The sequence below is a fragment of the Azolla caroliniana genome, unplaced genomic scaffold (genome assembly GCF_043228905.1).
Source record: "Azolla caroliniana isolate FFs.n. ecotype wild unplaced genomic scaffold, voAzoCaro1.0.p SCAF_1, whole genome shotgun sequence".
NCBI lineage: Eukaryota > Viridiplantae > Streptophyta > Polypodiopsida > Salviniales > Salviniaceae > Azolla > Azolla caroliniana.
In genome coordinates, this window is record NW_028230436.1 from 4,322,012 (window position 1) to 4,349,359 (window position 27,348).

At 38.9% G+C, this 27,348-nt stretch overlaps 2 protein-coding genes across 2 annotated transcripts; both read right to left on the reverse strand.

Annotated features, from left to right (window-relative positions):
• Positions 1–6,221: 6,221 nt before the first annotated feature.
• On the reverse strand, positions 6,222–9,378 carry LOC147868463 (GDSL esterase/lipase At5g03610-like). Its single transcript, XM_087319504.1, has 5 exons — positions 9,211–9,378; positions 8,873–9,079; positions 7,644–7,918; positions 6,666–6,951; positions 6,222–6,542 (listed from the first exon to the last, which is right to left on the reverse strand). Exons 1-5 carry the CDS (start codon positions 9,269–9,271, stop codon positions 6,364–6,366), a joined length of 1,008 nt encoding a protein of 335 aa, XP_087175630.1. The 5' UTR covers positions 9,272–9,378; the 3' UTR covers positions 6,222–6,363.
• Positions 9,379–24,671: 15,293 nt separating this feature from the next.
• LOC147868464 (GDSL esterase/lipase At5g03610-like) lies at positions 24,672–27,139 on the reverse strand. The gene is made up of 5 exons (XM_087333119.1): positions 27,012–27,139; positions 26,690–26,896; positions 25,785–26,062; positions 25,203–25,488; positions 24,672–25,004 (listed from the first exon to the last, which is right to left on the reverse strand). The coding sequence occupies exons 1-5, from the start codon at positions 27,070–27,072 to the stop codon at positions 24,826–24,828; spliced, it is 1,011 nt and encodes a 336-aa protein (XP_087189245.1). The 5' UTR covers positions 27,073–27,139; the 3' UTR covers positions 24,672–24,825.
• Between the last annotated feature and the right edge of the window lie 209 nt (positions 27,140–27,348).

Below are 27,348 nucleotides of genomic sequence, written 5' to 3' on the forward strand. Positions count from 1 at the left end.
TGCAATGACAAGCGGCGGAAGTTCAAACCTCGCCGAAGGAACCCAAGATTAGTCTGCCGGCCAAGTTTGATGGTACAAGGTCTCAATTTTGTGGATTTTTAAATCAGGTACGACTTTTGATTAAATTGCATCCTAGCCGTTACCCAACTGATGTTGCTCGTGTGGATCTAGTTGGTACCTTGTTAACGGGTACCGCATTAGCGTGGTTTGCACCACTCCTAGAGAAGCACTCACCATTATTAGAAGATTTTGAAGGGTTTATTAATGAGTTCCAAGCCAACTTTGGAGACACTTATAGTATGAGGACTGCAATAAACAAAATTCGGCGATTACGACAAGGAGATCGTCAAGCTTCCGCTTATGTTGTAGATTTTTGCCTTCTAGCATGTGATATTCCATGGGACGAGGTGGCCGTAATGGACCAATTTCGTCAAGGTCTGCGCAATGATGTGAAGGATTTACTTCTTACCTTCCATGATGATCCAAAATCTCTTACTGAAGCAATAAGCCGGGCCGTGCGATGTGACAATCGCTTATTTGAGCAGTGTTTTGAGCGCCAAGAAATGTTACGCTTCCGACAAACAGAAACATATGGAGACACTTATAGTATGAGGACTGCAATAAACAAAATTCGGCGATTACGACAAGGAGATCGTCAAGCTTCCGCTTATGCTGTAGATTTTTGCCTTCTAGCATGTGATATTCCATGGGACGAGGTGGCCTTAATGGACCAATTTCGTCAAGGTCTGCGCAATGATGTGAAGGATTTACTTCTTACCTTCCATGATGATCCAAAATCTCTTACTGAAGCAATAAGCTGGGCCGTGCGATGTGACAATCGCTTATTTGAGCAGTGTTTTGAGCGCCAAGAAATGTTACGCTTCCGACAAACAGAAACATATGCTTCGGTGGTTGCAACGCCACCCCAAGTATCAAAGTCAAGTGTGGTGGAAGGCCCTACTCCAATGGAAATCGAGACAACACGACATCGAGGACCATTATCGGATGCTGAAAAGCAACGATAGCGAGCGAATCGTCTATGCCTCTATTATGGTGGTCCAGGGCATATTACTGTGAATTGTCCACATAAACCACGACGACAAGTTAACCAAGTAAGTGCTCATGACAATCCCATCTCAATTTCTGCCCCGCCTTCTCGTAACCCAAGTAGGCCTAGTAGTCCCTGTCTTAAAAATACATTTGATGTCTTGAGCCAATTAGATGATGTGTTAAACGAGTAAGTCCGGCCAAAATCGGAGCCATTTGGTTGGACAGCCCTAGGCATGTAACGCCTGTCCCTAGTTGTGGTTCCATTTCATCCGGTCACGTTAGTCGAGTTTTCTCTGCACAAGTTGAGCTTAACACATCTAGGTGCCATCGAGTCCCAGCTTCTGCCCTCTTAGACTCTGGAGCCAACTCTTGTTTCATGGATCGTGAGTTTGCTGTAATGCATAATATTCAGTTGCATAAGCTCCCAAGCCCAATGTCAGTCGGAGTCATTGATGGACGCCCCATAGCATCAAGTGATATAGTTGAAGAGTCTGAACCAATTCATGTAGTCCTAGGCAATTTGGCTAGTGTCATCTCATTCAACATCATTTGTAGTTCAGAGCAAGTCTCCCTAGTTCTTGGTCTTCCATGGTTTGAGCTACATAACCCAACTATCGATTGGAGAAAAAGAACCATTGAAGAGGTCACAATACAGTCTGAGCCCTTAAAACTCCAACAAAGGATATGGCATTCCAAAAAATTTCGACAATCTCTATACATCAATTACGTGAGGAAGGACGGAAGGAAGACATGTTGGTGTTTGCAGTTTTAGCAACTCCCACATCGAGCTCACAAGAATCGGCGGTCCAACTACCGAAGAAATATATAGAATTCTCCAATGTTTTTGATAAGGTGAAGGCCAATAGATTACCAGAGCATCGACCATATGATTGCCCGATTGATTTGTAGCCCGGAAAAGAGCCTCCATAGGGGCCAATTTATAACCTTTCAACCACGGAGTTAGAGGTTCTTCGAGAATATATCGATGAGAACTTGGCGAATGGGTTTATCCAGCATTCAAGATCTCCTGCTGACGCACCCATATTTTTCGTTAAGAAGAAAGATGGTTCGCTTCGTCTGGTCGTGGATTATCGAGGATTGAATAAAGTAACTATTCGAAACCGATATGCTCTACCATTGATTTCGAGCCTTTTGGAACGCCTCAATGGAGCTAAGTATTTCACAAAGTTAGATCTTCGAGGTGCTTACAATCTTGTTCGAATTCGTCCTGAGGATGGATGGAAGACTACTTTTCGTACTCATTATGGCCATTTTGAGTATACAATGATGCCATTTGGTCTCACGAATGCACCAACAGTTTTCCAACATATGGCGAATGACATTTTTCGAGATTTCCTCGATATTTTCATCATAATTTACCTAGATGATATCTTGATCTACTCAAAAACTCAAGAGGATCATGATATACACATTCGACAAGCTTTGCAACGGTTGCGTGAATATGGTCTCTATGCAAAATTGGAGAAGTGCAGTTTTGACCAACGTCAAGTGGAATTTTTGGGGTACATAGTCTCTTCACATGGCATCTCTATGGATCCAGCAAAGGTTCAAACAATTTTGGATTGGCAAACACCATAGTCTGTGCGAGATGTACAATGTTTTTTAGGGTTCGCAAACTTTTATTGCAAGTTCATCAAAGATTATTCAAAGATCGTATTGCCCCTCACTCAACTGACATAGAAGAATCAACCATTTATGTGGAGTATAAATGCAAACTCTTCATTTGAAGGATTAAAGCAAGCATTTACATCCGCACCAATTTTGATGCATGTTGATCCATTGAAGCGCTTTATACTAGAAACTGATGCATTCGACTTTGCACTAGGAAGCGTATTATCCCAGATTAGCAATGATGGCCAACTGCACCCTGTGGCTTTTCATTCACGGAAATTCGAAGCTGTAGAAATCAACTATAAGATTCATGACAAAGAGCTTCTTGCCATTGTGGATTCTTTTCAACAATGGTGTCATTTTTTGGAGGGTTCGTCTCAACAAATCATTGTCTATAATGATCACAAAAATCTAACGTACTTCCAAAGTGCTCGAGTCTTGAGTCATTGACAAGCTCGTTGAGCGCAGTTTTTAACTCGTTTTGATTTCGTAATTCTATATCATCCTGGGACGCAACAAGGCAAAGCAGATGCTTTATCTCGGCGTTCATATATGGAACTTTAACCAGGAGAGGCCGCATTTGAAAGTTAGAAGCAAATCCTCTTGGGTCCTGACTGTCTACGACTAATGGCTTTTCATGCTATAGACACACCCGAGGATTCAAGTATTCTAGACTCCATTCGGGAGCATATTGAGACTGATGAATTTGCCCAAGATATTCGCCCAAGATATTCTGAATTCGCCCAAGACTTCGCCATTTTGTTATACGATCCAAAAAACCTCGACATCATCCATATGGCTTATTACAACCAATGCCTATTCCTGAGAGTCCATGGAAATCTATTTCATTGGACTTCATTACGGATCTACCACCTTCCAAGGGTTTTGATTCTATTCTCACGATAGTAGATCGTTTTACCAAGATGGCACATTTTCTTCCCTGCACAAAGGCCATTACGAGCCAAGAGACAATTGAGTTACTCATGCGAGATGTGTTTCGGCATCATGGTCTTCTTGATGATATTATTAGTGATCGGGGTCCCCAGTTCATCTCAAAATTTTGGCGGCACATGTTCAAACTCTTACATACTTCTTGCAAACTCTCTTCTAGCTACCATCCAGAAACTAACGGACAGAGTGAGCGCACCAACCAAACAGTAGAACAATATCTTCGTTTTTTTGTCAACTATCAACAAGATGATTGGGTTGATCTATTACATTTGGCGGAATTTGCTTACAACAACTCAGAACATTCTTCTACTGGATATTCCCCATTTTTTGCAAACATTGGGTACCATCCTTGTTGGACTATGCTTGAATATCCTGAACTCCCGACAAACCCGACTGCTGAAGATCGGCTCACCTGACTCCAAGAAGTTCAAGATATCCTTTTGCACCATTTATGTGATGCTCAAAACACTCAAAAGAAGGTTGCCGACCGTCATCGACGTGATTCATCGACTACGTTTCAAGTGGGAGATCAAGTATGGCTTTTACAAGGTCGCATTAAAACAACCCGACCTTGTTGCAAATTGGATTATCAACGTTTTTGCCCATATGTGATATCTGGTAAGATCAATGATGTGGCATTTCGCCTTGATCTTCCCCCTCATATGCATCTTCACCCGGTCTTCCATGTTTCACTTTTGGAGTCGTACACAACCAACTCTATTCCAGGCCGTCTTACATCTCCCCCACCTCTAATCGAAGTTTCGGATGGCTCTGAATATGAAGTTGCTACCATTCTCGACTCCAAGATCGTTCGCAACAAACTGTATTATTTGGTTGACTGGTTAGGTTATACACCTAATGATTGAACATGGGAACCTCTTGAGAATCTTGCTAATGCCTCCGAACTGATTGCTACGTTTCACAACAAATATCCTCATAAACCAAGTCCGAAATCTTGCCTTCCGACTCGTATTTCTTGGTCTATATGTTAGACCTTTAACCATTATACTAACATATATGATGTATAGTTATAATAAATGTATTATTAGTTATTACAAGATATTTAGAGTATTCTAGAACATTCTAGGATATTCCATGATTATATTAAATATCATAAATATCTAAAATATTCTAGAACATTCTAGAATACTCCATGAGGACCTATAAATAGGTGTCTATTCATTCATCACAACTCATTCGGTTCAACACCAGTTTGTAGCCCCTTAGCCTACTCTTTGTAATCCTTGCTCTCTTATAATATAAACTCTCTTTCCATTTCTAGTGTTCTCTCTCTCTCTCTCTCTCTCTCTCTCTCTCTCCCTCTACCTTCTATTGTCATCTTAGTTTTCTCTCTCCTATTCTCAAGTCACGACACGCCCCATATATCGAGTGTAACTGCTTAAGGCGATCCACTTCTGGCATCTGCTGAAAATGAATCCAGGATCCTATTGATGCTACTAGCCCATTGTCTAATTTTCCCCATGCAAGACGAGGTCTAAGGCCCAATACATTTCCAGTAGAATCCTGAGCAAGAGAATTAGCCAAAAGCGGTTGATTCATCCAACCATCCCATGTGTTAGGCATGTCCTTGTGTAAAAAAATCTTGATTGCATCCCATGCTCTGACGATCCCTAGTAGAAATCTATTGGATGTTAGATTCCGTCTCGGTGTCTGAATATCTGTCAAGAACATCCATTTCAAAGACGACAACCAGTTTCCTCCCGTCTTGGGAGATAATTGCATTAGCTAATTAAGCAACATACCCTTCCATGCCTTTGTCCCTGGCAACAATCCTCTGACTACAAACTTTGTCAAGAGAGCTTGAGATTGTATCAAGGGATCTATTAGAGCCAACCCTCCCTGACTTTTTGGCCTAATCAAAACATCCCATGCCACCTTGGCCACTACACGAGTTAAATATCTAGTTTGGTCTTCTAGGCCTAGATATCAAAAAAGTTAAATACAAGTTAGAGAGCACAATTAAGCTTGTTAATATATAATATTTTGAATGGTTCAAGAAAGTTTTAAACTTTTTTAAGACTTGTGAATGAACCAATCACCTGATCGGTGAGATTTAGTCGCAAACCTTTTCGCCATAGTTAACAAACCAATAACTTGAATGTCATGATTTTCGTGAAGGATTTTGAAATATACAAATAAGTCTAGTGAGTCATAGTACATACCATGGCTCTCTTCATATCTAACATGAATATGGACTAAACTAAGTACTTCACCTAAAATGATCAAAGCAAATTATGGTGTGATTATATTCATGCATTAACTAAGATGGCTAACTTAGAAATAATTGAAAGATGACTTTGATATGCAACTTTTGTTTCAATTTAATGATATTGAAACTTGCGTTAAAATGAGTATTCACTCAAGGATCCGACATTTGCGTTAACCCTTTTGAAAAGTTGCTTCATTATTTTCAGACACATACTTGACTTTCAAACACGAGAAGAAAGTTCAATATAAGAAATATCCCATTTAAAACAATGAACTTTTAGTGGCATCAAAATTGTTTTGTGTGTATGCATGCCCGCTTACAGAAACGTGCATACACACACAATACTATGTGCTTTACGTTACGAGAAAAGGTTCATTTTAATAGAAAAATTCTCGTGCATTATTGAGTGAATTGGTATTATGGTATATACAACGCACGTCTTCGTGAGAACTTTAATAATACAAACAACTCCTTCACACCTTTTCCCCTCCACTTCAACTTCAATTGAATAATATACGAGATATTGTTTTCCACCCACTATCAGTAGGATGCGAACCGTCCCAAAACAAGGCCCTTTGAGGCAAGGGACACACGGTGTACAGAGGTGCCCCGTTGCTATTGACACTTCCACATAAGCCCCCATTAATACCTTGGCAACATGGTCTAAGTGGATATGTATCTATCACACACACACACAATTAGTACATAAATAAATCCATAAGTAAACAAATCGAGGAACTTGTGGTACCCTTTCATACCTCTCACAAAATTAAATTGAATTAAATTGAGGGACTTAGGTTACCTTTGGCAACATTAAATGCTGAATAGAAATCTATTGCTTTGAACTTGGCAAGAGTATATTTCTCTCGTAGAGTTGTTAACTTGGCATCAAGTTGTTGATTGTGGGGAACACTGATCGCATTGTTTAATGTGTCATTGCACTCCGTATAATTATTTGACGATGTAACAGATGGAAGACAGCCTGTTGGTTCTAGATTTGACACAACTATGGATCTGAATCCCAATTCATACAATGCCTCTAGATTTGCACCAATTCCATTGATTAACTTTGGAATAAATGTGCTTACCTGTGAAAATGTTAAGAATAAACCAATATAAAGTTGTGTAATATAAACTCTCTTTGTTACATTTATTATTATTATCTCTCTAAGGTTTTGGGAGGATCTTTAAGCAACACATATAAGCAAGTAAATTGAACGAAACAATCAATAATGATTTTTGGTATTATGAAGAAGTAAATCGATGTTGCAAGGTTTCTTTTGGAAGATAGGCGTGGAATCCGAAATGATGGATAACATGAGCCTTGTTTATAACAATTGTGGCCAAATTGTACACTTGTCGTGTTATATGTGTTGTTCCTCCATATTTTCTAAGAAGAGTTTTATTAGATATAATGGATTTTTGTTGGAGTCCCACACATGCATTAGCCTTGGCAAAGGCACATCCACAAAGGCAATTTCACAAACACACACGAGGTCTCAAAAAAGAAGGAAGCGTAAAGAAAAATGGCTTAAAAGGATAGCTAGATACATCCATGGGAAGCCGAAACAATCTATATAATGGGGCAATATGGTGAGATGTAGTCTTGATGCAAGACATAAATGAGTAATTTTATTTTCTTTCAAGTCAACCATACCACAATAATTTGAAAGCACATTGTTAAGTGTAATATCTCCTTCTCTATAATACCCATTCAATCCAACATCTTCTATCAATAAAGATTTAAAAATAATTGTATAATATGAACACATCTACTCACTTGATTGGTTGGATTTGTAGCGAGAAATATTGTATAGTCATTGCCAGCAATCACAAGGACACATATGGATGATGCTATGAGCTTCTTTGACACCACTCCATTGTTAACTAGATAGCGTAGCTCTTGGATTTGTGCGGTAACATTAGGATATGTGGGATATAATGAGGACAAAACCCCACTTCCTCCATACGCAAAATTGATGCCCATTGTATTGTTGTTTTTCGATGAGTTTAGAAGGCTATATGGAACAGGGGGTTTCACTTTAAGATGGGAAGCTGCATTACACCAATAGACAATTAAAAAATATAGTTAAATTGTTATTTTCCCTTAATTATAAAATGACTTATTTATTACCTTTGAAGACATATTTTTTCCATCTCTTTTCAATTTCTAACCTTTACATATATGTCCATATTTCTCTTGATCTTTTTCTGAAATTTGAGCATGTCTTGAATTCATTGTTGCACCTCAATATTGAAATGTCTCAAGTCTTTTCAAAGATATCTAGCAATTGAAACCTACACTATTTATTTGTCCTAGCATACGATATCGATCTCTACTACTAAAACCATTTGATACCTTTGTTCTCTGGTAACTCTATACAAGATGTGTAATCTTCACACTTGAAATTGTTAAGACTCTTTTTGTTTATTGACTTGGGGCAAAACTCAATGAGGAGAATATTTTAACCTCTGAACATTAGACCTTCGAAGCTCTAACTACAACCTAGAGCAAAACCCTTGACAGGGGAATGCATGATCTCTCCCAAAATTGGTTGTGCCCACGTCTAATATTTCACAATCTAATAAGGATGATTCCCACATCAATCATCATGAGAAGATTTTTACAATTCATGCTTTATAAGCTCTATGGCAGCACACCATAAATTTTAGGCATTAGATATACATATAAAGTTTGAGGTTGTGATAATAAGATTTAGGCATTTGGATATGATGACCATCCATTTTTTAATCCCACATATGTTTTCTACGAAGTTTATATATGTTGTTGATGGTTTAATAGTTTCGGTTTCTTGTCTTCACCAACCAAAGACAAGAAACTTAAAGAAAAACTCATGTAGACAAGTGTTGCTTACTAATGATTGCAAATGAGAATCGCTAAGGCAATTCGACATTATAACACCTTTTCATGCATGCATATGGAAAGATTCAATAAGTAAATACAAAGTCTAAAAACGATCAATTTGAAGAGATTTTTGAAGGTACTACCATAAAAATCCGTGAAAACCCTTCCATTAGAGAATCTCCCAAACGGAATGCCTGGCCAAGTTTGACCATAAGGTATTCGCCAAGGTGCATTATTTGCCTCCCCTACAAGGTTAAGTGTCGAATCAAACTTATCGCGATTTCCTGTGTCTGCATATGAGTCCCCGAATGCAAACAACGCGTTGTATGTATTGGCATCAGTTTGACCCTCTGTATATAGACAAGGTTAAGTATTAGTCGAACATCCATGCCTCACATATATCCACCAAAGAAGTTGTGTGTGCACGTATGTGCAAACCACATACACGACATGCACACACAAAGAATACCAAGGAGCTTACCTAGTAGTGAAACTATTAGAATGAAAGAACCAAGAAAACACATTATTGCGTCCATGTTCATGGAGTCTTCCTTTCAAGCTTGAGATTTGAGAACCAATAATGTTATCTTGTAGTATGATTCCAAGTGCATCATATATAAGAAAACGAGCCCCTCATGTCAAAGACATATCTTTGATTTTTTGAATATGTGGCTAGCATTAAGTTGTCCATGAATGTGCATGTTTAAACATTTCAATTAATTTAGGTTGGTTAGATTATATTATATTGGTAGGTGACTCATTACTCATCCAATCAAATTGATTAAGAAAGACAATATATACTATGATTGAAAACCCACTCATTGTGTTGAATAACATTAACAATATAATTATTATATTTAGTGCTCAAAACCATTTGTCTTGTGTTTTTATTGTATTGACATTTGTTTATAGATACCCAAATGGATATACCTCATCTCACCTCCTTATAAATCAATATTGGGCTCTCTGTGTCTTTATTGTATAGAAATTTGTTTAGAGATCCCCCAATGGATATACCCCATCTCACTTCCCTATAAGTCAATATTAGATATGCTTTTTAAAACTAATGGAAGGATATCTTGTTTGGAAAAAAATAAAATAAAAAATATTAGCCTCTTTATGGATGCTACATGTCTATCTAATCTAATCTAATATCTTTCTCACACAAGTAATTAATTTAATTGTATGTAAGAACCATCATTATAGTATCGTTGCCCTCCCTACACAAGGAGAGGGACATTCCCTAGTACCATAAAAAATGTTTAGTACGCACAAGATGAAAAAGTCTTTACACGTTTTATGCATCCATAGTTGCCACATAAGTATACCTTTCAACTTTGCAATGTACACTTTTATTTCATGTCTACATCAAATGTGAAAGAATTGCGCATATTCCAATTCTATTGCAACCAAATACCTTAATGATTAGACCATGTGATTTCTATCTCACCCTTTTGTCCATTTTGCACATATTGGCTAAAGAGCCATAAGCAACATTAGATAAGAAGACAAAACTTGAGGTATTTTTTTATAAATATTTCCAAATAGCTTGTGGAATAAGGTGTTGAATGAACAAATTGTTTATCGTCTTCCAATTGAACAATACAAAAGAAACATTTTCCTTATTTCAACCCTCTCCCCTTGAGGATTGACCTAAAGGAAGGTTTCAATTATCACACTCCAACCTTAGAAATTGGAATACATGATTTCCATCTCATCCTTCTGTCCATTTTGTACATATTGGCTTTAAAAGATCAATAGGCAATATTAGGTAAGAAGACAATAATTGAGATATTTTCTATAAATATTTCCAAATAGCTTGTGGAACACGGCGTTGAACGAATCAATTGTATATTGTCTTCCAATTGAACAATACAAAAGAAACATGTGCCTAACTTCATCCCTCTCCTCTTGAGGGTTGAACCTAACGGAAGGTTCCAATTATCACACTCCAAATGAACATGTTGGATCCAAATAGCAATTGAGAATGCAAACTATGTTGCAAAATTTTCAAATATAGCCTTGCATCAAACTTGTTCACGTTTTGGTTTTTTTGTGCTTTGGATGAGAGCCATGAAAGTGACACTATGTAGTGAAACCATAATTTGGTGGAATCAAACTTGAACAATGTTTGAGATTGTGTATCGCCTACTTCCGCCCACTTTAACAAACCCTAACAAAAAACAAATGATTGAACTAAGGTCTCAAATTTTTTTTCTTTCTTTGTTAAATGTAACAATGGAGAAGAAACAAGCAATTCCTTTAATAATGATTTACTTTCCTCTCAATTATGTGATCAAACCCATTCAAGACACGACACAACTTCTTGTTAGTTTTTTTCCATGCACCAATTCTTCTTTCTCAATCAAATATTGTGTACTATATATATCCAATGATGGTTCAGGCCTTGTCGCATATATCTTGAAGTAATGGAAAACAACGAGCCATCAAATGCATATCCAAATTCAGTGTTGGCATGAAATCCTATGAAATCCATGTGATTCCCATTTTTTATGACAACATAAATTGAGGACATCACTACATCTCTTGTGAGCCCTTGTCATTCTATCCAAGGTAGCAATGGTAAGATGTATACAAAAGATGTAACCTCACAATATCATCACCAAGTGCTAAGATTTGAAACATAACCTAAAAGGATCTATATCACAGATCAAAGAGCGGAATTTGTGGCATGAACCCCCCATTAAAAGCATTAAATGTGATACTATATTTTGCCCTAGGTAGAAATATAATCACTACCTGGACCTTTGTATGTAGACATAATCCGTTGCTAAAAGCAACCCTTGTGAAAAAACAACCAAAATTTGCTCCATATACATATATGGCATCAAAATAGAGATTTGTTCCATATATATATATATATATATATATATTGTGAAATGCTCAAGATGTGAAATGCTCCCAAGAATAGCCTCCATTCCATTATGTTCTAAGTTACATTTTATAGACTACTCTTAGCATGGAGGGTGTTCTCCCGCTCTAATTAGCTCTTCTAATTATGGGGCTTGGTAGGGGCCTAATTTGGGTGTGGTCCATGTGGCGGTAGGGGCCTAATTTAGGTGGCCTAATTTGGGTGTGGTCCATGTGTCCGCCACAGTTCCCCCTTGTAAAAAAAAGTTATTGTGCGGTCAGATCGTGACAGGGCATGGACGGCGGTTCTAGGTGGGGGGATGACATGGGCGTGGGCGTGGGTGTGGGCGTGGGCATGCACGTGGGCGGGGGCAATGGTAGTTGATGGAAGGGCTTCATGCGAGACTGGTGGGCAAAGGTAGAGCGGTTGTTGGAGGCGTGACAGAGTAGATATGTAGTGTTGCGTATTTGCTTTTGAACTTCGAAGGGACCGATCCATCGGTGCATGAGCGACTCGCTGAGGCCACGATGACGGATGGGGAAATAGATGAGGACTTTGTTGCCGACGTGGTATTGATGGTCGGCGCGGCCTACATCGTGTTGTCGTTTTTGGCGTAGCTGTGCTTGGTGCAGGTTGCTCGTGATGGCTTTGCGGAGGGGCTGGAGTTCTTGCAGGTGGGACCACCAGGACACTGCATTAGAGTGGAGTCGTGTGATTGGTTGCGAGACTGCCACTTCTGGGGGTAAGCGCGGGTCCCTTCCGTAAAGGGCCCAAAATGGGCTAATGCGAGTGGAGGCTTGCACAGTTGTGTTGTAGGCATGTGTAACGAAGGGCAAGATCTGGTCCCAGGTCGAGTGCAACGGATTGATGTAGGCCGAGATTTGTTTTTTTAAGGTTCGATTGAGGCGCTCCGTCAATCCATTCGTCTGCGGATGGTAGGGTGACGTGCATAATTGTTGGATTCCTAATTGTGTAGAAACTAGGCGTAGGAGCTCACTGTTGAACTGGGGTCCTTGATCGAACAAGATTTGGAGTGGGCAACCATGGGGGAAGATGATTTTCTCCAATAGTTTGAAGGCGATGGTCATAGCCTTGGCATCTGGGATAGCGGTTGTCTCAGCCCAACGCGTCAAGTACTCGGTTATGACGAGGATGAATTTGTTCCCTTCTTGTGACTCGGGAAAGGGGCCCATAATGTCCCATCTGACAATTTCAAATGGAGCTTGAACTTGTATCAGATGTAAGAGGCCTTGAGCCACTTGAGGTGATTTGATGGCCTGACATAAGTTGCATGCTTTGATGTAGGAGGCGATCTCGTGGCGTAGCCCCGACCAATAGAATTTGCAACGGATTTTGTCTAGCACCTTATGAAAACCCAAGTGGTTGGACAACGGGTGATCGTGGAAGAAACGAAGGTAAGACAGGTGCAGTTGCTCAGGCATGTAGACCCGGGGTTCCTTGGCTACTTGGCAAAAAAGGAGGACATTATCTTGGATCATGAATTGCTTGGTGAGGGATGATGTGGGCTCGGCTCGTAGGCGGTGGCAGATGTCTTGGATTTTTTTGTCGTGTTGTTGCATGTTGGCTATTTGGGATGAGGATATGGGGAAATCGATTGTGTCAGAGGCGATCTGGGTTGCCTGAAAGGATATGCGGGATAATCCATCAACGACAATGTTCTGGGGACCACGGCGATAGCGCAACGTGAATGTGTAATCCTGTAGCGCCAAAGCCCAACAAAGTAAGCGCTTGGGTGGATGAGCCTTCTTTATGAGGGAGAGCAATGGCTGATGGTCGGTTTCGACTGATGTATTTGACCCGTGTAGGTATGGGTGGAAACGATGGAATGCCCAGACGATGGCGAGCAACTCTTTTTCGGTTTTTGAGTAATTTTGTTCGGCTTTGGTAAGTGACTGACTTATGTAGGCAATTGGGCGTAGTTGGTCGTTGTCGTCGGATTGGAGCAGGACCGCACCTAGGCCAACATTGGAGGCATCCGTTTGTAGATGGAAAGGCTTCGTGAAATCAGGGTGGGCGAGGAGGTCAGAGGCTTGGAGTGTTCACTTGAGCTGCAGGAAGCTGGATTCGCAGGCTTCGGTCCATATGAAGGGTGTGTCTTTTTGCAGGAGCGCGCGTAGTGGGGTTGACAGGTTGGCTAGACGTGGGATGAAGCGGAGAGAGAACGTGAGGAGGCCGAGGAAGCGTTGAAGCTGCTTGACGGTGGTGGGGCGGGGGAATTTTTGGACTGCTTCCGTCTTCTCTGGGTCCATTTGTACTCCGTCAGAGGAGATGACGTACTCAAGGTAGCGGAGGCGTGTACTACCCCATCGACACTTCTTCCATTGCAACTGCAATCGATAGTGTTGAACAAAGTGAGGACCTCCCAAAGGACTTGAAGGTGTTCCACCCAAGTGCTTGTATGTATCAGAATATCGTCTAGATAGACAATGACGACGCGGCGGGTGATGAGATCATCGAAGATGGCGTTAGCCATTCGCTGGAATGTGCTCCCAACATCGGATAGGCCAAAGGGCATCCGTGTGAACTGAAAAATGCCTTTCCTAGTGCAGAATGCAGTTTTGTGGGAATCTTTAGGATTCATAGGGATCTGCCAATATCCCGAGGCCAGATCGAGGGAGGTGAAGTACTTTGATTTGTCGAGCTGGTCAAGGAAGTCGTCGATACGAGGGAGAGGATATCGATCATGGGTGGTGACATGGTTTAGTTGTCGGAAGTCGACACAAAAACGGTAAGAGTCATCCCCTTTCTTTACCATGTGTGGCTCCGAGATCCACTCGCTCTTGGAAAGTGTGATAATCCCTTGTTGTAGCATAGTTTTGACGGTGTTGTCGATGCACTCGTGGTCGAGAGGCGAGCAACGTCGAGGAGCTGGGTGGATGGGGCGGGCGTTGCTTGTAGGAATCGTGTGGTGGATCGGAAAATGGACCGAGGGAGGTTTTGCAGGTGGTGTAGACAAGGAGGGAAAGGTGGCTAGGAGCCGTCAGATGTTGTGGATGCGCTCTGTCGGTGATACTAGGTACTGTGTGTTGCTGATGTGGGTGGTATCTCGTGGAGTAGTGAAGAGCGCGATCGAAAGGTGATTGGGGAGGATGAGATGTTGTGAGGAGAAATCAAGACAGAATCGACTATGGAGGAACCAATCATAGCCGAGGGTGATTGAGAATAATTGGTGCGGGAGGACGTAGAAACGATGTTGGATCTAGGCGGAACTGATGGTGAGCATGCACATGACTTGCGTATGTGAGTGGTACACCCGTTGTTGGTCGCCAAAGAGGATTTTAATGGGCGGTGCGTGGCTCGTGGGAAGTTGTAATTGGGTGACTAAATCTGCGCTGATGGAAGAGATGCTGCTGTCGGAGTCGAGGAGAACTTCTTGGGTCGTGTGTTGAAGGAATTCTGGATTGATTGAGTTTGCGTTGCCGCCGTTGTTGTCGTGTTGCATCGTGGCGTGTATTGTTGGGGTCGTGAGTTGGGGTTGCTTTGCCCGTCTTCTCCACCAAGATGTGAAATGCTCCCAAGAATAGCCTCCATTCCATGATGTTCTAAGTTACATTTTATAGACTACTCTTAGCGTGGAGGGTGTTCTCCCGCTCCAATTAGCTCTTCTAATTATGGGGCTTGGTAGGGGCCTAATTTGGGTGTGGTCCATGTGACCGCCACAATACTTATGTATGTATAGGCATACATATACATACATATAATCATTGGTCCCATTGGGAAGGAATGTGCTGATCTGTGGCCCAAAAAACTAACTTCTGCTAATGCAATTCTGTAGTTAGACTCTGGAATGTAGACATAGGTGCACCACTACTAGTTCTTTATGGCTTGTTTAATTAGAACTATCTTGAATTTAATCTTATCTTTGCATTTCAAAGTCGCCGCTTATCTAATGATCAATTTAGAGTTTTATCAGTACAATGAGTCTTTACTTATTTAATAAATTTACGTATTCAATTGTAAGAATGATTTCATTGCATTATTTTCTCTTTAAAGACTTTCAAGTATGGACTTGTTTTGTTTCATTGATCGTGCTTTGAGAAAAAAAAAAGCAAGACATTGAGGGATTAGAGAATGAGGGAATGGGGGGAAAATTACTTGGATCGGATTTACCTAGAGTGAAAATTTACTTTAGTGCAATAATGCGGATTCAAGTTGCTATGCGTTGTGGGAGGGAGGTTTTCTTTGGTATTCATCATTGTGTTTGCTGATGATCTACGTATATCCAGTGTATATTTTTGTATCTTGGAAAGTATATATACTCTGCAACTAAATCTATTTATCTATCTTTTTTAATTGTATGAGCCCTTGCAATGCCTATGACCGTGAATTAGAAAGTTGGAAAGGAGTGTAAGAAATCAAGCAATAACACAAGAGATAGGAAGAAGATACCAGGGAGAGAGAGAGAGATCAAGAAGTTAATAATTGTATTTCTCACACCACATGAATAGTGGTTACAATGTGTATATAAGAGAGAGAGGGTAGTTACAAAACGTTTATATAAAAGAGGGGTATTTTAAGAATTATTATTTTTTACTTTATTTATCATAATATGTTTTATTTGTACTCCTAATATTATACTTTATTTTATAATCTAACACCCCCCATAAAATAAAGAGTTTATTTTTCTTTATTGATCTTACTAATGCTAAGACCAAATTTATTACAACAATTCCAATGTTTTTGTTGTGGTATTGGCTTCGTAAAAAAATCCGCCCACATTGTTGTAGTAGATGTGTAATGTAAAGAAATTTCTTTTGCTTCTACCAATTCTCGAATAAAATGATGTGCTCTTATATGTTTGTTTTGATCCGTGATCTTTGGATTAATAGCTAGCTTAATGCATGATTGATTGTCGCAAAAAACTTTGACTTCATTAAGGTTTATGATGTCGAGCTCTTCAATGATCGTCTTTATCCACAATCCTTCTTTCACTGTTAATGCCACTGCAACATATTCCGCTTCAGTGCTAGAAAGAGCCACATATACTAAGTTGACGTTTGGTTCTCCATGCAATTGCTCCATTAGGGAATGTGAAAACCATACCGGATGTTGAGCGGGAGGTATCAAGATCTCCCCTCCAATCAGAATCAGTCCAACCAACTAATGGTGTTTGGAGCCAACCACTAAGTTGGGACGAATTCCTAGATTGGAAAGACTTATATGTTAGACCTATGTCTTTAGCGTATTGTAGATAATGAAGAACTCACTTTAAAGCATTCCAATGAGCTACTCCAGGATTTTGCATAAATCTAGAAAGAAAACCAGCTCAATAAGACAAATCCGGACGTGTATAACTCATAAGGTACCTTATACTTCCAAGGATTTGTCGATAAGTGTTGAGAATCAAGCTCAACTTCGTCTAGTGTGTGAACTCACCTTGAGAGTGAATAGACACCCCAATGGTCAAGAGTCACCACTTTGTATTCTAGCATTTAGTATGAGTCATAGAATCATATTCTATGACACATAACTTATGAGCTTTCACATTCCCCATGCTCTATGAGTCTTGTAGTTAATGAAGAGAGAGGGTAACTGTATAAAGCACCCTCCTCCCACCTTGTATAATGTTGAGTCTTTCTCCTTTGTTAATATAATCTACCTTTTGTATACTTTGTGTCTTACTCTTTGTCTCTCTCACTCTCTCTCTCTCTCCCTCATACACACACATACTTCACACCTATTCCACTACACAAGAATCATACCTGATTCTTTACAATAAGGAAGTGATTTCATGAGTTTCTCTTCTTCCACGGTCTTTGGACTATCATTGGGTGATAGTTTGCACGTTACGGTCATTGGTGTTGCAATATGTTTGCTATCAGACATCTCGAACTTGTGAATAATTTCTTCGACCAACTTCCATTGCCACATGGTAAGCGTGTCTTTTGTCCTATTCCTTGTTACCTTGATACCAAGGCAATACGCTACTGGTCCAAGGTCTTTGACGGGAAACTTCTCCTTGAATTGATTTACAACCTTTCGCATTGAAGTAGTAGAGTTACAGGCTATTGGCAAATCATCAACATACACACCAATGATTACATAGTCACTTCCTTCCTTACAAACGTAAAGATTTTGCTCGGCTTGAAGACGCCGAAAATTAATAGTCATAAGAAATGTATGGAGCTTGTGGTGCCACATTCGCGGAGATTGTTTCAAACCATACAACGACTTATGAAGCTTACAAACATACTTTTGGGAATTTTGAATCTTCAAAAAACGGCAGTTGTTGCATGATTATATTTCTTCATTTAAGTCACCATGTAAAAATGCGGTTTGGATATCCAAGTGGTGAAGTTCGAGATTAAAACTGGTCGAAAAAGCAAACATATACATATTGATAGTAGTTAGGTACTTTTGGTGTGAAAGCCATATGTGGGTGAGTTAAAGTTAGTAGAGAACTATTAGGTATGAATTGAATAGGTGTGAAGGAGTTAAAAAGAATGTCGTTGACGCTTAACTGAATTGGAGAAGCGGGAAGAGTTGGCGCGCTCCAAAACCGTGTGTGTTGAGCTGAGCTATAAAAGGACTACTTGCTCCACCTCTCCACTCTCTGCTCCGTCTCTCTGCGATGGCGTTTCCTTCTGCCCCCAGGGCTATGTCGCCACTGCCATTCTTGCTGCAAATCGAGCTTTTTCGGCCGTGTTGATGGTGGCCGTGTTGCAAGTCGTTGTGGTCATGGCCGAGCCTATTTTGGTGGTGGTGTTGGTCATGGCCGAGCTGATTTTCATGATCGAGAGGATGTTGATCATGTGGAGGATCATTCTGATTTTTTGGAGAATGATCACGCTAAATTTGTGGAGGATGATCATGCCGATCCTGTGGGGTTTCTGGGAATGGTGACGCTGCGGCTGCTCTTGATCATCTTCATGCGGCTTCATTATAGATGGTGATGCGGGGGAGCAATGAATGAATTCGACTTCTTCATTCTCTTAGGTACCTTTTCTAAATCTTTCACCGATATATCTTTATAACTTTTGCGATTTTGATGATCTTTCCTTTCATGATCTTCGGTTTGCACGTTGTGTATGTCTTCATTTCCTATTTGGTTGTGTAAATAATCCTTGCACTGTCATCTCAATCCTTTCTCATTAGGGTAGGTCGGATTATTGTATAAGTAATGAGTTACTCGTACATCCTCATCTTCTGTTAGAACATCAGCATGTTTTCGATTTTGAAACTGCTTCAAAAAACTCCTTGTGACCAGACCACCGTATTTTTCTATTTGGGAAACATTTGGAGTAATTAGATCATTTATCTTTAAATTTTGTTTAACGTCACGTACCTCATGTTGTTTTTGTTGCCCAAATACACTAATCTCATCAAATATGACTGATTGGCTAATGAAAAAACCTGCATGTATGTGGATAAAATACTTTGTATACTTTAACTCTAGAAGATTCACCATATCCAGTAAAAATACATTTTCTTGTGTGAGGATTTAATTCCTTCCTTTTGTCTATAGGTACATGAGTGTAAGCGATCGAACCAAACACTCGTATATGACCAAGGTTAGCTTTATGCTTAAACCAAAGTGAATATGGTGTTTCAAGACCGAGTATCTTATGTGGTGATCGGTTTTGCAGGTAACATGCAATGGCAACATCTTGTCAGAATCGAAGAGACAATCCGACATCTAGGAGGGTTCGATTCTTGCACTCAGCTATACCATTATGATGTGGGTTATATGGTACAGTATGCTAATGACTTATTCCGTTTTATTCACAAAAGCTCTTCTATTCATCACTAAAATACTCCCCTCCATTGTTAGTACAGACAGTTAAGATCTTACGTTAACATTTATCTTCTACATATGCTTTGTAATTTGACAAATGTAGTGTATGCTCGTGATTTCTTCTTAAGAAAGTATAATATAGCGAATCTTATGAAAATTATCTATAAACGAAATAAAATACTTGTAACCATTTATTGATAAATATTGCATCGGTCCACATTGCTTGTTGTAGATGCATCCCTCGCATAATGATAATGCATTTACAAGTTATGTGGATTGATGCAATCTCTATCAATAGATGGTAACAAGTATTTTATTTCATTTATAGATGACTTCACAAGATTCACTATATTATACTTTCTCGAGAAGAAATTAGGGGCATAAAATTCATTTACAAGTTACAAAGCATATGTAGAAAATCATTCTCACCTTAAGATCTTAACTATTCGTACCGACAATGGGGGGGAGTTTTTCAGCGATAAATGGAAAAAGGTTTTGTGAAGAAAAAATGGAATAAGGCATTAGTATACTGTACCATACAACCCACAACATAATGGTATAGCTGAACGCAAGAATCGAACCCTCGTAGATACATGTCGAAGTATGATTCAAGTTGCTGGATTGCCTCTTCGATTCTCGCAAGAAGCAGTTGTCACTGCATGTTACCTGTAAAACCGATCACCACATAAGATACTTGGTGTACAACAAACTATTCGCTTTGGTTTAGGCATAAACCTTAGTCATCTTCGAGGGTTTGGTTCAATTGCTTACTTTTACATGCCTACAAAGAAAAGGAAGAAATTAGATCCTCATATTAGAAAATGTATTTTTACCGGATATGGTGAATCTTTTGGAGTTAAAACATACAAACTATTTGATCTACATACACACAGGTTTTTCTTTAGTCGATCAGTCATATTTGATGAAATTAGTGTACTTGAGCAACAAAAACAACATGAGGCCTAGAGAGAGCATTCAAGAATTATATCATCAAGAACAGGAAAATATAAAAGGATGATTGGAAGCCCAATCATTGCGTTAAATGTCAGAAACCCGAGGAGAATTATCATGTAATTCAGAGCATTCAAAAACAAATCGTATTGACGAAGAAGCATGGAAAGTTTTTTCGTGGATGACATCTGATGACTAAGAAGCAGAAGAATTTAATGCAAGCAGTAGAAATGTGGTTCCCCATGGGCAAGGTAATTAGAGGGATGATAAGATCTACTCTTTACACACTCATGATAATGATCTAAAAGAGAGATGAAAATGGAAAGCTAATTGATTAGAGGTCTTTCAGGTAATTAAGAGAGAAGAATGAGGCAAAGTTAATGGGTTTCTAGTGCTAATTTCCAATTAAAATAGAAGGATGGATTTTCTAAAGTTGTTAATGTTCGTAAATTCTAAGAGGTGAGTTAATAATATCCCAAGAGAAGAAGATTAAAAAACTCTTGGATATATTTAACATCCATGTATTGGCTTGGGTTGTGGATTGACACAATTTGAATGGATTTTCTGTTGTTTTATGTTGGACATTAATGTGGTGGGGTCTCGTATCTATGCATCATATCGTTAACGATTCATTCATCTTCAAAGTCGTGCTCATGTTGGTTTTCGGTGGACTCATTTCATTGATGATTTTGATTTACATTTAGATCACCAATTTATCAGGTTTCATTGAGTCGTGGAGGGAATTATATGTGACATACATATTCAAGTATTGAGTATTGCCCCCCTCGCGTTGTCCTACCACCTTTTGTATAGTGGTTTATGAACTTGAGGTTGATACCATCAAGGTTTGGTTCGTAAATTGGTCAAGATTAGTAATAGTTTGCAAATTGTAAGAGAGTTGAGGTCAAGAAATATTGTTGTCACAAGGGACAACGGTTGCTTTGCAATTAGAGTTGGTGTAGACTCATGTCCCAAATTGAAAGTGTGCTCTATGATGAATTTGTTAGTTATGAACGTGCACCAACATGTGTGGACAACATAAAGGGGGGTGGAGGGGTGCATTGAATATGGGAGATAGGTAAACAATTTGTCTTAAGAGACTGCACTTTCTCGACCAACCGTAGAAAATGTTCTATGATTAGATGCACACGTGGTCTTTGCTAGAACATGAATGGCGGAGTGTGGGGACACATACATGGGTGTGCATGGTGAAATGAACACTTGCTCTTAGTTAGAGTTCCTAAGTGAGCAGTGAGTAAATGTTTGAGCATATAGATGATGTGTTGTGAATGCATGTCTTGGGGGATCAAGGCTAATTAGTCTGTATCTGGCTATCCAACTATAGATTCGTTGATGTTTGTGATGCAATTAGGAGGTTTTAGAGATGGATGATGAGTTTAGACAAGTTGTGAAAATAGAAAGGATTAGTTTAGTTAAGCTCTTTATCGTTTATGAGGAGACCAATTTGACCCACAAATGATCATGTATGTGAGTCTTTCCTTATAAAAAGTGGGTTACTACTATATAGTGAAAACATTTTACTTGAAAATAATGCAGACACATATGCATATGGGTTTTAACTTATCATGTTAGTCTAACTAGTCATCGTACTTAATGCAAATTACATTATATGTTGAGCAATGAGCACGTGAGACCTAAGTGATATTCATCCTCTACTAGGATTTTGTTGCGTATCTTCATGCTTTGGTTTGGCAATGTTGATGGTGTGGGTGAGGTGGGGGTGTAAACATTTCTTCCACTATTAGGGAAGGCACAAATATTATGCGTATTGTGTGTCTATGCATATACATATGTTTACCGACTCTTATTCTCAATATTTGAAGTCTAACAAAACAATACAAAGTAATGAAATCGAAATTGCCCATGAATCCATTCAATTGAATGTCGTGATTTTAGTTTGAGCTTTTAGGATTGCGGAATTTTTTTGAAATTTCTTTCTTCTACTTTAATTGTTTCAAGATGCTAGCACAATGGAGAAACCTATTCATATTTAATTATGTTGAAATCTTCTTAAAATGAGCATGCATTGCAAGATCAGATATCACTATTAATCTTTTTCAATAACTGCTTATGCTTTTAGAAAACAAAGCACTCTATCAAAAACCACAAAACTTGATAGAAGATATAACTTTCTTGAAATAATGAACTTTTAATGACATTAAGATTATTCCACGAACTCAATCGAACCGAATTGCAAAACCATAGCTTAACGGCTTTTCGGTTCGGTTTGAACCTTTATTGGTTTAATGGTTTTTGGTTTAAAGAGTTTGAAACGGTGGTTCAAACGGTTTAAAAAATCAAAATTTGAAATAATGTAAAATTAAAAAAATTAAAATGTCAAATTTTATATTTTCACCTATCTTGAAAACCAAAACCTAACTATGAGGCTTAATGTCACTAAAACTGTTTGGTTTTAAGCTTGATTTTTTGCAAGTGTTCAGTTTAAACTGTTTTAGTTTAAACGATTCCATGGTTCGGTTTATGTTTCTATTATTTTAAATAGTTTGAGTTTGATAGTTTCAAATTGAACTGAACCGTTGCCCATTGTTAATTAAGATTGTTGTGTATGCATGGGTGCACATACACACATGCTTAACATTATCACGAGAGAAACCCCATTTTATTTGAAAGTGTCTCATTCATTATTGAGTTAATTCACATTTTGTAAATATAAGTGAACTCATGAGAAAACATTATTAGCACGAGCTTCTCCGTTGTGCATGTATATGCATATGTATATGAATGAAATACACATAAAGAGATCGAAACTGGCCTACTTAGCTTCTTACTTGTTGCTCAATTTATAGTCGATACAAAGGTACCCATTTGGGTTGGCTTAGCTACGTGCGTGCTAAAAAGGGTGTGCTAAAAGGGTGGGTTCGCTTAGCTACATGCATGCTAAATAGGGTGGCACATGAACAAGACACTACTAATTATTGCCCTTCCTACACAAGGAGAGCCACATTGGCTAGTACCATAGTAAACAGTTTTACAGGCCTCAAAAGATGTAACCCCATAATATCACCACCAAGTGTGTAAGATCTCCATATACCCTAACAGGATCTGTATCAGAGATCAGAGACCGGAATTTTATGAGTAAACCCACCATTCCAAGCATTAAATGAGATGTTAAATTTTTCCCTAAGTAGAAATATAATCACTTCCTCATTTGTAGTAGTATATAGACATAATCCGTTGTCAAAAGGGACCCGTGGGAAGGAATGTGCTGATCTATGGCTCAGAATACTAAGTTCTGCTATTCCAATTCTGTTTTGGCTTGTTTAATTAGAACTAGCTTGAATTTTATCTTTATCTTTGCAATTCAAAGTCGTCTGTTATCTATCAATTTAGAGTTTTATCCTTGCAATGAGTCTTTATTTATTTAATTAATTATTCAATTGTAAGAATGGTTTCATTCCATTATTTTGTCTAAAAATTTCAAGTATGGACTCATGAGAAAACAAGAAAGCAAGAAATTGATGTGTGAGGTGAGGAGGGAGGGAAGTTTGCTTTGGTATTCATCCATGTGTTTGCTGATGATCTACGTATATGCAGTGTATATTTCGGTCTCTTGGAAAGCATATATACACGCATGATCTACGTACGCCCAGGCTCGTCTCTGCAATTGAATCTATCTATCTATCTGTCTTTTTTAATTGAATCAGTCCTTGCAATCGTTATGACTCTAAATGAGAGAAAGTTGGTAATTACGCTAACCTAATTGGTCCAAAAGAACTGAGCGAGCGATATAGCAATTGAAATTGAAACAGTCAGTCATCTTTGAATTGCTATTATATCAGAATTGGTTAAGATTCACTCGTTAGAGGTATTTTCTGTATCATTGTGAATGATGTTTTTGCACTTTGCGGTTTACATTTAAAGGCTTGATGTGATCTTAGGTGATTCCTTAACAAAATGCATGTTTTCTACATGTGTAAAAACAGTTCATCTACTCAGATTTGGTTCTATTTTCTGTTTGCTTCATGTAGATTCTGGATGTATGGAGGTAAGTGAAGATTGTTTAATGAATTGCATCTGTAAAATGGTGCAAAATCTGCGTCTCAAACGCTTGCTTATAAGGAGGGGGAATGCAAGGTAGAAGATCACCAGTAATTAACTTAATGCAGGTAGCCATGGATTAATGGCAATCCATTGCTCATGCGCAATCAGCGTACCGTAAACCTCAATACTGTAGGTTTTCTGTATCCTTCCACATGCAGCGGACATCATGCAGATTTCCAAGAATCCACATCACCAATAGACTTTAAAAACTTTTAGAAAAGATTTACCCTAATAAACATTCATAACCGGAGACGTTGCTGGATTTTACTAGAAAAAGCTCCATTTTATTAGACAGTGGTTTGATTCATTCATTTATTGAGTGAATTGGTGTATGCAATTCATGTTTTTGCAGATACAAGCAAATTCATGAGAGAGAACCATTATTGAGCAGGAGCATCTCATCTTCTCACTTCCTGATCTTCTCAATGTAAAAGTTAATTGAATAGCATACGAGAAATCGTTTCCCACCCACTATCAGAAGGACGAGATCGGTCCCAGAACAAGGCAGTTTCTGGCGAGGGACACACAGTGTAGAGGGGTGCGCCATTACTATCCACACTTCCACATAAGCTTCCATTAATACCTTGGCAACATGGCCTTAGCGAGAGCATATCTATCATTTTTTAACACACATACACACATTTAGTACCTAATAACAGTATTAAGGATTTGAGGAACTTGTGGTAACCCTAGGTTTTTTGCAACTAGCAGGAAAGGAAACAGAATGATTTGAATGAGCTTATGTCTCACCCCCTTATCACAAAACATTAACGAAATGGAAACAATCAGAGGGCACTTGTGTTGTTGTTACCTTTCGTGGCGTTAATCGCTGAATCCAGATCTAACGCGATGAACTCGGCGAGATTATATTTGTCTCGTAGAGCTGTTAACTTGGCTGCAAGTTGTTGATTGTGGGGAACACTGATCGAATTGCTGATCGAGTCATTGCATGCCGTATAATTATTCAGAGATGCGAAGAATGGAAGGCAACCAATCGGTTGTAGATTCGTCACAGCTATGGATCGGAATCCCAATCCATACAGTGCCTCTAGATTTGCACCGATTCCATCAATCAGCTTTGGAATAAATGCACCTAACTGCAGAAAAATGGGTTCAGATTCAATCAAAATATATATAAACCTCTTATGCAAATTTGCATAAGGTGTTTAAATCTAAAGTCTGTCTTTTATAATTTTTATGTGTCAGGTGTTTAAATCGAAACCTGTCTTTTATTTATGTGTATACTCTTTAAATCTAAAGTCTGTCTTTCATAATAAAAAATGAATTTGCTCCATTGAGCAAGATTGTAGAAGAAGACAGTAGATTTGTATCAGGAAAAAAGAATGAAAAGGTTTGCATCAAAAAAAGAATTAAAACACAGCGTTTTGCTCACCTCATCGGCTCGATTTTCAGAGACGTAGGGGTAGTAGTCATTGCCACCAATGGTGAAGAGACATATGGATGATGCTATGAGGCTCTGGGACACCATTCCTTCATCGATTAGGGAGCTTAGCTGTTGAATCTGTGTGCTAATGTTAGGGTATGTGGAGGACAATGTGAAGAATATCCCACTTCCTCCATATGCAAAGTTAATGCCTGCTGTACTGTTGCTGTTCGAGGAGGAGTTTAGAAGGCTATACGGAACAGGAGGTTCCACTTGAAGATAAGAAGCTGTGCATTACAAACCAACAGAGAAATGAAAACAGCCTAAATGAAGCTGCCATAAAATTTCTGTTCTTTACATTGTTCTTTTGAATGCCTAAATTAAGTTTACATTTAAAGCTGTGCTGCCGGTTCAGAGATTAGACATGACTAATTGTTTGCTTACTGATACTTGCAAATCTTGATTAGAATCGCTAATCAGGCCATTGATCAGACATTGTGGCTCCTTTAAAATTTTGATGCATGTATGCGGAAATTTAGGTTTGATATTATGGAGTTAATAAGGACCCCAAAGAACAAATAAAAATTTCTGTTCTTTACATGCGAAAGGACTTAATATTTCACTAAGTTTGCAGACATTGTTCTTTTGGATGTCTAAATCTTTACATAAAGATGTGGTTCCATGAGAATTCCATGTCCTGCCACTTCAGAGATTACGCATGATTAATTGTTGTTGCTTACTGACACTTGCAAATCATGATCAGATTAATCACTAATCAGGCCATTGAGCAAACATTGTGGCTCTCCTTCAATTTAATAAGCATGCATTTGGAAATTTAGGTTTGGTGTGGAGTTAATAAGGATCCCAAAGAACAGATAAAAAATTTGTGCGATATTTCTAAAGAAGGCATTTACCATAAAAGTCTGTGAGAACCCTTCCATCAGAGAATCTTCCAGAGGGAGTGCCAGGCACAGTTTGACCATAGGGTTTCCTCCAGGGAGCATTATTTTGCTCACCTACAAGGTTGAGTCTGGAATCAGACTTATCAAGATTTCCTGTGTCTGCAAACGCGTCCCCAAATGCAAACAAGGCCGTGTAGGTTTTGGCATTAGCTTGAGCTTCTGCAAAAGGAATAATGGTCAAGGATAATCATGAACCAAGAGTCCATTACTTATATATATCCACCAAAGAAGCTGTGCAGAGAAAGACACAGACACACAATGCCGAGAAGCTTACCAACAACTGAAATTATCATGAGGAAAGAAGCCACAATATAGCTTATTGCCTCCATCTTCATGGACCAGCTGCCTGTCCTTCTTGTCGAGCTTGAGAATACACAGGGGAAATGAGCCACTCAAGTCGAAGAGTTATACATACATATATATATATATATATATAATTAAGACTAAGTTGAGTCCAGACTCCATATCTGTTCATGTTTCTAATTATAGCTTCAATTATTAATCGAAAAATGAGTAAATTTTAAGCAGGTTATATTTATTAATGACTGTGGTGGGGATCCTTGGAATTTTTGGGGAAGATTTCTGGAGTGATTATGGTGTCGTCTTACGTG